This window comes from Parasteatoda tepidariorum, chromosome 6 (assembly GCF_982258835.1).
Source record: "Parasteatoda tepidariorum strain Cologne lab strain chromosome 6, Ptep-v5.0, whole genome shotgun sequence".
In the NCBI taxonomy this organism is placed as follows: Eukaryota; Metazoa; Arthropoda; class Arachnida; order Araneae; family Theridiidae; genus Parasteatoda; species Parasteatoda tepidariorum.
Genome location: NC_141760.1, coordinates 96,913,339 through 96,926,998, shown reverse-complemented (window position 1 = coordinate 96,926,998; position 13,660 = coordinate 96,913,339). Strand labels below are relative to the sequence as shown.

At 25.5% G+C, this 13,660-nt stretch overlaps 1 protein-coding gene across 1 annotated transcript in view; it reads right to left on the bottom strand.

Annotated features, from left to right (window-relative positions):
• LOC107436452 (uncharacterized) overlaps positions 1 to 13,660 on the bottom strand; it is a 43,003-nt gene that overhangs the window by 16,495 nt on the left and 12,848 nt on the right. Inside the window, exons 2-3 of the mRNA XM_043044472.3 lie at positions 8,705 to 8,801; positions 7,077 to 7,129 (exon numbers count right to left, since the gene is read on the bottom strand). Coding sequence (XP_042900406.2) covers positions 7,077 to 7,129; positions 8,705 to 8,741 — 90 coding nt within the window. The 5' untranslated portion in view covers positions 8,742 to 8,801. The remainder of the gene's footprint in view (positions 1 to 7,076; positions 7,130 to 8,704; positions 8,802 to 13,660) is intronic.

Here is a 13,660-nt window from a genome sequence, read left to right as displayed (position 1 = left end):
ATTAAAAATTGAACATTAAACATTATCTATTACAAATTGAAAGAAATCCTTTTTCTTAAAAATAAAATGTATTAAAAATATTTTTTAAAATATAATAAAAATAAAATATAATAAAAATGAAATATAATAAAAATAAAATATAATAAAAATAAAATATAATAAAAATAAAATATAATAAAAATAAAATATAGTAAAAATATTTACATTAAATAAAACTGAAAATAAAATAAACCTATTACTTAAATTTATAATTAAATATATTACATATTCAGGAAGATTTTTAATATGCTACAAAGAAAAACATTATGTCATAGTAAGCATAGATTTCTATTTATAAAATAAACCTGCTTTCTGACTGACCTAGTTATTAGGAAATGTTTTGTACTAAATAAGCGAACGTAATTTCCTACTTTATTGCATACAAACTTATCACAATAAATACGATTCATTAAAACAAAATCAAAAACATAATTATAGTTTTTGAAATGTTATTAAAGTTAATTATCTTACTGTTAAGCAACTATTAGATATTTATTTAATTGTCTACTCAACTAACAATTTTTAGTATGTAATTATTCTCGTTAAATTAAGTATATCGTCACTGTTACTACCATTAGTTTAACGTTTATATTCTGTTTGATTGTTCAATATAAATAGGCACCTTTCGATTAATTTATGAAAGCGTGACTTTTAATTGTCTAGTGATGATCGCTGATAGTTTGTTCATAATTTTCTTTTTATCTTTATTCTTTTATGTATTTTATTATACTTAAATCACGCAAGTATAAGGAAATGGCAAAAGCTAAACCTATACTCAATAAATCAAATCTATTTGAATATTATTTTTGTAACTCACTGAGATAATTTGCAATAGCGTTAAAAATTGTTTAAATTTAGTGATAAGTGTCTTAAACATTTTTTTAAATAAAATTAATAATGCAAAGACAACTGAGAAGAAAGGTAGAAAGGTTCGGTCATTATTTATCACCGAAAGAAAAATAATAAAGTCTGGAACTAAATGAGAATTAAGAGGAATAATTTGTAGCACTGAAAAAAGAGGCATCTGTTAATTATAAAATTAAAAATGTAAAGCCACCAGGAAAACAAATAATGAAAAATTGAAATAACAACAATTGAAAACAAAATACGACAATTAATAATTTATGTACTAAGTGTCATATCAACGGCATAATTGTGGCAGGGTTAAAAACAACAATGAAAAGTTTTTGTTGTAATTGTCCCTCTAAACTGTATTTTTATAAACCTAGTAGTAAGTAAGCGACAAAAGGAATAGTTATTAGATAGAACAAAAGAGAGAAAATGAAGTAAACTTGTTATGTACTAGAAGCTTATATTGAGGGCAGAGTTAAAAAACAGTTTCTGAGAACCGTATTTCTCACACATTCCACTTAATGATGCATATATATAAATAAAAAAAAATTGTGCTTGTTACGAAACAAAAAATATGATATACCGTAAATTTTACAGTAATATATATATTTTTTTAATAACGGCAGGCACTGAACTTTCGTTCTTCGCCTTAGAAGATGCCGGAAGTGTTGCTCATTTATCGTTACCCAGTGGACACCTGTGAACCAAAGTTACGGAGGCGAGAAACATTACCCACTCCACACTGCCACAAATATCTGTTCATAGGGTGGGCCACATTCATACATTCACACATCAGAAGACAACAGAGAGAGAGAGAGAGAGAGAGAGAGAGAGAGAGAGAGAGAGAGAGAGAGAGACATCCATGCCCAGAGCGGGATTCGAACCCGCAGCCATTGACTTCGCAGTCAGGCAAGCTAACCACTCGGCCACCTGAGTAATATTTACTGAAAAATTACTGAATACTGTGATTAAATAAATTTTACTCTAAAAATTGTGATATAAAATTTCATGGCAGAAAAGGATATTATGGACACTGCACTCAGGAATACAGTACTTTTTTAAAGTGATTTGAATCAGAAATTTTTACAGTAAATTATTATAAATGAACAAAGCAAAGAACACAAAAAAAACCTATTAAGTATAACTGTAGAAGAAAATTAATACAATAAACAATAAAAATAAAAACTTATTGAACTATAAATCTAAACATTGGTTCTGAATTAAATATGGACACTTAATATGTAACGTTTTAAAATGTAACTGTTCCATTTCAAAACGCATAAATTTTTTTTTATGTGTTTTCTAGTGAATATTTTCCATTTTTTTTGAATGAATGCAATTTTGTTTTTCATTGTTTCTTTTATTTAAAAACGGTGGTTAGAGGTTAGTTTTTCACTTTCCAAAATTTTCTCTTAGTAAGTTATAAATCATCCACAAATGATTCTCGGCAAGACAAGAAATAGGTTATAATGTCGCATTGAGTACAAACAATTAAGAGATTATTACTCTAGACAAAAAGATATAAAATTAACTATAATAACTATTTAAACTGCAAAATAAAAAAAAGTTAAAAACAGAATATAAAAACGAATACTTAACTAAGAACATAAATATTAATTTGCAGAAATATGAACACAGATTATCTAACGTAATAAAATCTAACTTTTCCAATTAAATCCATTTCTACGTTTTCTCAGAAGGTACTTTTTTTCTGAAACGATGATTACTTTTTCACTTTCTAAAATTATCTTTCCCATAAAAGTTGTAAATCATCAACAAACGATTTTTAGCAAGGCAAGAAATAGGGCAATTATGTCATCGTCTCATTCTTAAGTACCTTTCATAAAGAAGACTTGTCTCATCAAAAGAAACAACTTGTAACCAGGTAATTATTTTGGTATTAGTGGCACTCTGTTATTGTTCAAGCCTAACATGATAGCGAATCAAGACTTCCATTTTTAAATTCTTTGCACATTCTTCCAGTTTTTTTAGTTCTTGTTTTTATTGAAGTAAATAACGGTTTGCAGACTTTATGAACTGATTTTGAAGTTCGTTGCCTTACTTCTTGCTCGGAAGATAATACCCGGTGTTGTAATAAGTATTTTCGTGACTCAGTTTTAGCGCACGCGTGATACAGATTTTCCTTCAATATAATTTCCTCCTACGCTAGAAAATGATAAGTTCTACTGGCTTATATCTTTTAATGTTAATATCTTTATAGCTCAAGATAATATGAGCTTGCTTTAAAAATTAAGGTGCACGTGCATTTTTTAAATGTGTTAGTTTGTTTTTTACTTGTGTTAGACATCAAACTTATTAATTTAAAAAAAAAAATTCAATTTTTTTTAAAATTTTAGTTTTTTAAAACGTGTTTTTTTTATAAAAGATGTTAAAGGCTAGTTTATAAATAAAACAGTTCGCGTAAGTAGTTAAATATCCTTATTTTTTTAAAATTCGTATAAGACTAAAATACAATTAAGGCTAGAATATTTAGTATAGAATGCAATCCGAAGATAAAATTCACTATTATACCAAACAAAGTCAATCTTTAGCAAACTATTCAATTTTTAAGTCAAATTACTGTATTTTTTCCGAGACAAGTGGAATTTTTCTACACTGTAAGAAATTCCGGATCAAATGCCGCTAAAAGTTTTTATCGGAACATATTGCAGAATAAAAAATCTAATATACCTTCATTTCTGCAGTTATAATTACTGTAAAAATACTGAATCATTCTAATTATATAAATATTACTGTAATAATTAAGGTATAATATTTTTCAATAAAACTTGATTTTACGGTAAAATGGACTTAACGAATGATGCACTTAAAGTGTCTGTACTTTATGACGTATTTTGATTCGTAATTATTTTCAGTATACTTCCATTAAACACTCATTTAAGTACTTGTTAGTATTCTACTTGTTTGCTACTTTACAAGTAACAAAAATTAATTTTTGAAACAAATTCAAGTTTTTTTTAGTTTTAGTTTTTTATGAATACATTTATTTAAAATCTAGTTCGTTTAACTATTATATTATGTATTAATAGGAAAAATATATTCTAATAATTCTTTAAAAAATATTTAAATTATTTTTAAAATTCTCCTAATTATTTTTGAAAAATATTCTCCTTTTTATTAATTAAATTACGAATTTGTACTATTTAATTCATTTGTAGAGCAATTACGTTTAACTAACTTCACGTTTGAATTAAAGGATTTTGCATACAATATGGTCGGAAAATTTATTAGATTTTTTTTTCTCTATTTATTTGTAAGAAAAACGCTAGAACTTGAGAATATAGAATTATTATGGTTTTTAACACATATTTATAAGTGTTTAATTATAAGGTATACTATAAAGTAAATATAGATGAATTACTATAAAGTAAATATAGATGAATTTCGATTTCTATTTGTGCATTTACTCAATCATTTCATGTCACAGAATTTTCATGTTCACTTATTTCATGTCACAAAAGAAATCACAAGGTATAATTTCGCTAAAGTCTTTTTGATTATGTACAAAAAATTTAGATTTATTCTCGCTTGGTACTGAGATAACTCCTTCATATTTACAAAATATTTTTTAAAAAATATGTTAATTAATTTCATGCTACAATGCAGGACAAAACCGTAAAATTACCGTGAACTGCGTTATTAAATTTGAAATTTCATAATAAAAGTTTTTTTTTCTTTAATTTTAAGGTATTTATTTGAAATAAATTTATTTTAAATATAAGTTCAATAAATGTAAAAGTAGTAATAGAATTGAAACTTTACTAGTGATCATAAAAGTTAAGAAATATTTTTAAGTCCAACACAGATGTGAAATATTTTCTTTAATTTCTTTTAGGTCGAAACTTAAATAATTTATAAATTTTACCTTGTTAGCGCATTTGTTCGAATTATGAATTTATTTTCCATTTTGTTCGAATTGTTGCGCATTTATTCGAATTATAAATTGTTGGTAAATCTAAACGCAGTAACAGATTCAAAAATTCTCACGTGATTGACAAAAAAAAAAAAAAAAAAAAAAAAAAAACATTTGAATCCAATGCATTTACACTGAAAGTATTTTCATTGAATTGATTTTAGTCAAAATTTAATTGATAGAGTTGCGCTAGATATGTAACTTTAAAATTGCTGTATTCATTCAGTTTGAATGCTGTGATTGGTTCCGGGTTCACTGTTCTAAAATCACATCAATCACGGTGTGCAGAGTAAACGATGTAATAATAAGATCTAATAAAATAACCGAAAGGACAGACAATTGGTAGACAATCATGACAAGAAATTCATCTCATTTTCTATATCAATTGTTTGTGTATTCATTTCGGATACTTACCTGAGCTTCAGGTGTTAATGATCCTTAGTATTGCCATAACCGATTGTATTAAAAGAAAATACTTCCTTGAATAAGATATGCATAATTTATTCCTATTATCTACTGTGTGCATATGATTACAGTGAGAATAGAGCTTAAAATATTTGAACGATATTTTAGATATAAGCTCAGTCAAGTCAACTCAATTCCATCTCATCAATAAAACTAGATCAATTATTTTACAGAAGTTTAATGGGAGGGAAAGAATAACATGTTTTTCCTTATTGCGTTTTGCCTTGGATGATTGTTTTGTTTTTTCTTTTAATACAAAAATTAATGTTTCCGATTATTTTAATATAGTATATATGTTTAAAATCATTATATAAGATTATCTTAATTGAATATTATGAATATTCAATTAAAATATCTAAATTGAATATTTGGTAATAAAAAGTGTTACTTTTTTAATTAAAGTAAATTACAAAATGCATCGCTTAACTTATTTCAGTTAAACCCAATCCCATGCATGAATGACTATGATTTCATCTTTCTTTATGAAAACACAAGTAGATTGTTATAAACATTCAAATTATGCAATCATATGTTACTGTTCATTATCCGATAGCTATACAGATTATTAAATTTGATTATTGATATTAATGACTGATGATTTTTAAACTCATTCACCATTTTGCTGCACATATTATGAGTACTTCATAATCAGTTTATTGGCATCTCGTTTAAAATTTCTTTTTGCCATAATTAATTTAAATACTTTGATGTAGATATTTATGTAAATGATCTAATGACTACATTTAATGCTATTGTGTAATGGTTGATATGATTGTGCTTAATTGTTGAAATACATTTTTGACCCAATAACAGATTAAGTTTGACTCAGTAAAAATTGTACTAAAGTATCATCAATCATAGTATCATGTCCAACTTGACGATGTTAAAATACTTTCAATCATGAAAAACCGCTAATTAAATAATCTACGGAAATGTTAAAAGATACATTCATATGTTGCATTTTTTAAAATAATAAACATATTATTATTTTGAAAACTCTCTTTGTTTCTATCAAAAAATTTAAATAGTCTTTCATCATTTCTTAATTTGTTTAAATTATGTAAAACAACAAATATGTCAACGAGATAATCAATAAACTAATAAATCAATGATAATCAATTTTTAACATAATCAACGGATTGTTTACGTTTGGTCGTTTTCTCATTTCCTACGCTTTCCTACTTTAATATTGAAGGAAAACACTTTATTCTGAATGCTTAATTTTTCTGAATGTTATCATTGTAATAAGTGCTGAATGTTATCATTGTATAAAGGGATCTATCGTATGATATTCCGAATGTTATCATTGTATAAAGTGATCTATCGTATGATCTTCTGAATGTTATCATTGTATGAAGTGATCAAGTGAATGAATCTTTGAGCTACTTTTCACAGTTTCTGTTAAAATTTATTAAATACAGATATAATTAACTATTTTATAGTTACTTCTTATATATAAATTTTCTAAAACCTTAAAATGCAAGATGAAAATGAAAATTGCAGTTAGTTTTTAAATTATTAATTAAGAACAAATTAATAGTTCCCATGAGCGTATTGCTTAGGTTAAACAATTGCAATAATATCGTAAAAATAAATAAATTGAATGTGGTTTTAGAAACCTTAAGAAATAAACTTAATTTATTAATTTATATAATAATTATAATATAATAATTATAAAATTGAATAATTATGCATCAATGAAGGCATTTGCCTCATTTTTGAACAGAAATTGTTTTCATACAGTTTAGTCAATAGTTAGTTTAGGAATCATAAAATATAACGCTACCTGTACATGGTTTCTTTTTGTCAAAGACGCTGTTACTTCAGATTTCGTCGCACCTATTGGAAATATTTATTGAGTTTAGAGAAAAATGAAAATTTCAATATTTATAATATTTTAATATTAAAATATTTAAATAATACAGTAATAATAATTTTATTATTATATTATTATATGAAATATTAATATGTTTTAAATATAAAAAAATATTTAGAAACTCAAAGGAAGTTTATAAGTCAAAACTTTCTAACCCGTAAAAAAGCGAGATTTAAGCTGTTTGCCCACCGTGTCAATAATTAAATTGGTTTTAAGTTAGTTAAGGACAAACAAATCAAGGAAAAATAAATAAATTTTTAAAATGTAGAAAACATTTAAAAAATAATGCGAAATATAATTTAATTTGTCTAAATCACTAAAAAAAAAACGTTTTTGTTAAAGTTGATTTTAACAGTAAGCATAAAAAATTTTAGAAATACTTGCAATAAAAATGCTTTGTTTTCCTGCTGTCGTGCTAAAATTAAAATTAATCTTTTAAAATTATATTTCTGCTGTATTTGATTTATAAGAATAATATTTCGTAGCTGAATAATTTTCGTATAAATTTTTTACTAGTTCCTTATTGGTTTTATATGGTATTTTTTACATAAAGTTTAAATAAGAACTGAATTAAATTAATAGTTTTAAACTAAAAAAATTAACATTGATAAATTGCGATTTTTAATTTCATCAACAAAATTGTTTTCGAATTAAAAATACGTGAATCAAAGTCAATGATGAATAACACAGGGGGAAAATATTGTTTCGACAAATGGTAAGGTATACAACAAATGGTCTTCCAAATAAATAAGAGATTTATCTTCTTCGATGCCTTTTTCAAAATATTAATGAAATGATTTGTTTATATCACATAGATTTTTTCAAGATATTAGTTTCATTTTTGCTAAATGTGAATGAATAGATAATAAGCATGGTTGGTTAAATTAAGTGTAAACTAAAGGAAAAAAACCCAAATAAAATGCATGTTTTTAAATTATAAATTATTTTATAATTTAAATTAAAAAAGTATTTTGTTTAAAGAGGCTTATAACAAATTAAATACTAAGCGTAATATAAGAAGAGAAAATATTCAAAATTTATCAATATAATTTTGTTTAGGCCTAAATATTAAAAAAAAGTAGATTTTTAACACTAATATGGAAGATGTTGCACAATAATATTATTCAAATTTGTGACAAACTTAATGTGGTGCTAAGTTGAATCAGATTATTTTGAACTAGATGATGACATCTAATCTTACACTTATAACTCATGGATTGGTTCAACTCGAGAGGAAATTAAAATTCAATTTAGTACCTTATTTAAATTGCAGTTCCTTTGCACCGTTTAAGGAACCATATAATTCACTTATAAAACAATTTCTTTAAAAACATTTTATATATTTTTTTTAAAAATTGATTTAATAAATATTGAGTTTTTTTATATTTATAAAATGTGTGAATAGAATATAAATTTGAATAATTAGAATTTTGACGAAAATTTTCTGTGCTGGATTTTTACATTACATTTAAATACATTATAATTAAATACATTAATTAATAAATGTTTGCATTATAATTAAATTATAATCTACATACCTAAGTAAAATACAGCGTATAAGACTAGTTTCCACATTTTAATAATGTTTCGTTGAAGGATACTTCACATATCTATTCACATACTTCTGCTGTATATCTGTAAATACAATAAAATTTAATGCACACATTTATCACATAATATAAGACAATGTTTTACTGTTAATTTTACCAAAATCATTACCATAGCGCTTCAGTAAAAATTACAGAGCTTTTTGGTGTTCCCACAGAGCTGGAAATACCATTTTGCCGTATTCTGGTAGTTTTTACCATATTTTTTTGTTGTCAGTTCTGAAGGTTGATTGAGAGTTGATCATAAACTTCATATAGGAAAAATGTTGTCTAATTAGACTCATTACGTTTGCAATAAATTTTGGTTATTTCTCTTAATTAGTTTCTGCATCTTTTTATAGTAATTTTCCAAATAATACTTTTGAAGTTCTAAACACAGAAAAAATAGGTCGCTCCAGTGTTTTGACTAATTTTATTCTCCTTATATTCAAACAATATCTAAAAATAGCCCAATGCAATTCAAAAACAATTTTAAAATGCATTTGTAAGAAAAAATGCCAGTTTCCTTTACGGTAGATATACATTAGAATTTCATGGAGCTTCCATTACTATTCACCTTCAAACACAAAACAGTCACCCATGAAAAATAGTTTTGACGGATCGCACTTAGATATTTAAATGATACCAAAAAACCATTTTTGAAACGAAGTCGAAGTAACAATTCAATTGCAAATTTCTTTCAATTTCTGTTTGGTTTCTAGACCAGCCATTGTATTTGACCTATCTTATTCGGTGGAATATCCCTTACAGACCTTCAACCTGTGACAGTATTTGGAAAAAAGAAGATTGCCACGCTCGGATGAGTTATGGCCAAACGAAACGTGCCAATTGCGGCAAATTGAACGTGAGGTAGCCATTCGCAAACTATTCAGTGCCGCGGAAAATAAATCATTTCATTTAAATAATTTCGGGTAATTTATTTTATTTGTTTCCATTAAAAAATTTTTATCCCGATGCATCCACTGGAAAAACTTCCACATGAAATTGCGGTAAAAAGTGCCATTTTCCGGATATGCCCATTTTTATTGGATCACGTTACGGAATAAAATATTTGATATACAGTAATTTTTACAGTAATAATAATCGCAAAATCACTGAATCACTGTAATTAAATTATTATTGTAAAAATTACGGTATAATATTTTACGGTAAAAATGGATTTTATGGAGGATGCATCCTTAGTGCTGGTAGTTTAAACCGTAATTTGATCCGGAATTGACCCGGAAAAATCTGATACACAGTAATTTTTACAGTAATAATTACCGTAAAATCACTGAATCACTGTAATTAAATTGATATCACTGTAAAAATAATTGCATGATATTTTACGGTAAAAATGGATTTTATGGATGATGCACCCTTACTGCTAGTAGTTTAAACCGTAGTTTGATTCGAAATTTTTTACAATGTACCTGTGCTTTCTTGGTAATTTTTTTCTAAAAATTGTATATTTCAACACAAACGGAATATTCTTTTTCAATAAATGCATAATTTTGCTGCTTATGGTCTTTATATTATTCAGATGAATTTAATGAGAGATTTTACTTATTATTGATTAAAAAATTATTAATGAAATCAAGATAATTTTCTATTGTTTTTTTTCCATAAAACATTGTATCATTCCAAACAAATAATTTATTTTTAAATAATTTAAAACTTTTAAAAAACTTCTCAGTATAAAAATAACAGGAATAAAAAATCTGATATACAGTAATTTTTATAGTAATGATAGTAAAACCTCTGATAAAATAGACATTACAGTAAAAACTGCGGTATAATATTTTATAGTAAAAATGGATTTTGCTGTAAAAATATGTTTTACAGTAAAATGGAATTTACGGATATGCACCCAAAGTACCAGTACTGTATACCGTAATTTAATCTAGAATTTTTTACAGTTTGGCTGTAGTGTGCCTCGTCACCTAAAATATTATTTTCGTAAAAACTAAATTTAGATTGCTAAAAATTTTTTTAAGCTATTAAATTTTACGCATCGAGGTTTAAAGGAATAATATGAATTACAATTTTAATTTTTTGACTCAAATGGGTCAACGTTGTCCATTTTCTGTATTTTGTTTTTTGACGCTCTAATTACAAGTTTTAACACAAATTTTGGTATTTTTCTAATACTAAAAAATCTAATAGCTTATCAGAATTACATTTGGACTAAAATATAAAATCCCCTAAAAAGTAGTTTTATTTTTTTTTACTTTCACATTTAAAAAATTATTGATTGGTGATTTTCTAACTTAAAGAATTTTTAATGATAAATAACTGTTTCTCTTAGAAAATTTTAAAAATTATTGTTTTGAAAAGACGTGAGCTGTGTTAGGAAGATTTTACTTTTAACGCAGTAAAAGGCACCGGCGATCATGTTGTATTTCATAACCATAACTTATTAAAATGCTAAATATATTATTTTTCACTTACTTCGACTTAACACTAAACATAACATACTAGCACTTTACAATACAATCCAATAAAACATACACTAACTGGTCTTTTGACAGGTTATGGTATGTATGTATGTTTTGTTTAGTGTTAAAATCAAAACAAAATAATAAAAATATATGAAAAATATGTTTAATAAAATTTTGCGTTAAGAGTTAAAAATATAGCTTGAAAACAGGTAAACGTATTTATATATTTTCAGAATTTTAAAAAAAATTTAATAAAGGATATTTTTATTAAATACCAAGAGTTATTCTTAATATTCAAATGAATTATCTAATAAAGTGTTAATATAATAAATGGTAAGATTTCATTTTAAATGGAAATATTTAATTTTAAGTGGGAAGATTTAATTTTAAATGGAAAGAATTAATTTTAAAATTCAAATTCAAGCTGAATGAATTGGCGCGTGTTTTTCTTTTATTCGTAACGCATTATCTCATGTTTGAAATTCCTTGATTTTCCCTATTTCCATTGAAAACAAACATTGCCTGTAATCAGAAAAGTTTAGACCGAAAACTTTTTTAAATGTAAGAAATTTTCTTTTCAAGTAACATTGTTTTAAAAGGAATAATACTTTTTTTTAAAATAAGCAAAGAATTTTTTTACGTCTAGGGAAATGTTGTTGGAAAAAATTGAGAGAAAAGCAAGATTTCGTGAAAGAAATAATATCTCCAAGCTGCCATTGAGGATCTTTGTTTTTATAATTTAAATTTATACAAGCAGAATTTTCAAATATTGTCATCATTTAAGATAAAATCTTCAGTTTTTATACATGTTTACACATCATATATGTATGAGAGCTAGGAAACAAAATTATATAATAACAGTTTATAAAGTGTTTATTGTTAAATTCGATGCACATTAAATTAAATGCAAAAATGACACACTACCACGCATAATATTTTAAAGTGATAGGGCTTAATACAATATAAAAAATGTGAATATAGGTAATTTTAGTAAAAGTTAAAAAAATTTTTTTCTTAATGGTTATTTTTAAAAAAGTATTTAATTTCAACTTCGAAGTGACAAAGATAGACATAATTAATTTAATTAAATATTCAAATTCATTAAACTAAAATTACTGTAATTTTTTTTAAAAATTGTTTCTTTCCGAAGAAAAAAAAACAATTTCATATTCTAATGGATAGTTTTTTTTTAATCAAGTACAGAAAATTAATGACAAAAAAGGAGATAATTAATGCAGTGAAAAACACCAACTTCCAACTGATAAAACTTGTAACAATTTTTATGTTATTTTAATAAATAAAAAGAAATATAGAAACAAATAAAAAGAAATATAAAAAGAAAAAAAATATTTCAATAATGAGTTCAAGTATCATAATGGCGTGACAAAATATCATTAGTTTAGAATTATTAATGAATTTATACTTAACGATCGAATAAAGTCAAGCCATAAAATAAATGTTTTAAAAAATACGACATCATAATAGCTCCAGTATGATAATTTTGTGAAATAAGTAGGTTTTCAATGAATGGAAAAGGAAATAGGTGTGTGAGAAAAAAAATAATAGACAGGTAAAAATATTTTTGAATCAAAAATTTCCCACCCTCATTTATTTTAAAAAATATTCTTTTCTCTCAATAAAAACAATAAATTTAAACTGCGAGTTTGTCTGTCACTATTATGCCGTCACAGCAATCAAATCGCTGTACCGACTATCAAAACATTATGTTCGGAGATAACGTGGTTACTATTCAGCTGTCTCGAGAACCCCTCCAGACTTGCATGCTTGGGTTACTATGGTTACGAAGAGAAGAAATAGTGGTGTGAAGTTAAGCGTTTCGCAGTGGTCTAATGCTGAGAAAGCCATATTATTTCTTCAATTCTACCCTCATATAAGTGGTTTTACTATTCATTGCATAATAGATAACCTGAGACTTTTAGTCTAGAGGAGTTCTTGTTATATCTAGCCAGTACAACACAGGTATAAATAAGTACATGGGGGAGCTATCGAAGCGTTGAATTCTATAATGTTGTATAACGCATATAAACGGTATCTTTTACCTTCTGTTCGAATATAACATGATTACTGTCCGGCTGTCACAAGAACTCTTGACATCAGACTCCCATGCTGGTGGTTACTGCAGTTGTAAAAAGTTAAGTCCCTTTAAATAGAGGCGTAGAGTTAACCTTTTCGTAGTAGTTTAGGTTGGAAGAGTAATATTCTTTTTTCCTTATTGGAAATGATTTTACAGTTAGACAAACAGACAAGCTCAGCTTTAGAAGAGTTCTCGTAGTTGATAGACAGTAAAAAACAGGTCTAAATTGCGTAGTGAAAGTTTCAAATGGTAGAGTTCCAGAATGTTGTTCATTTGCGTTAAGTGCGCCTTTTTTTAAAAATTGTTATAAGACCTGATTCTTATTTTTAAAGTTGAAAAAAATATTATTGTGGCTAAGAAAATCACAAAAAT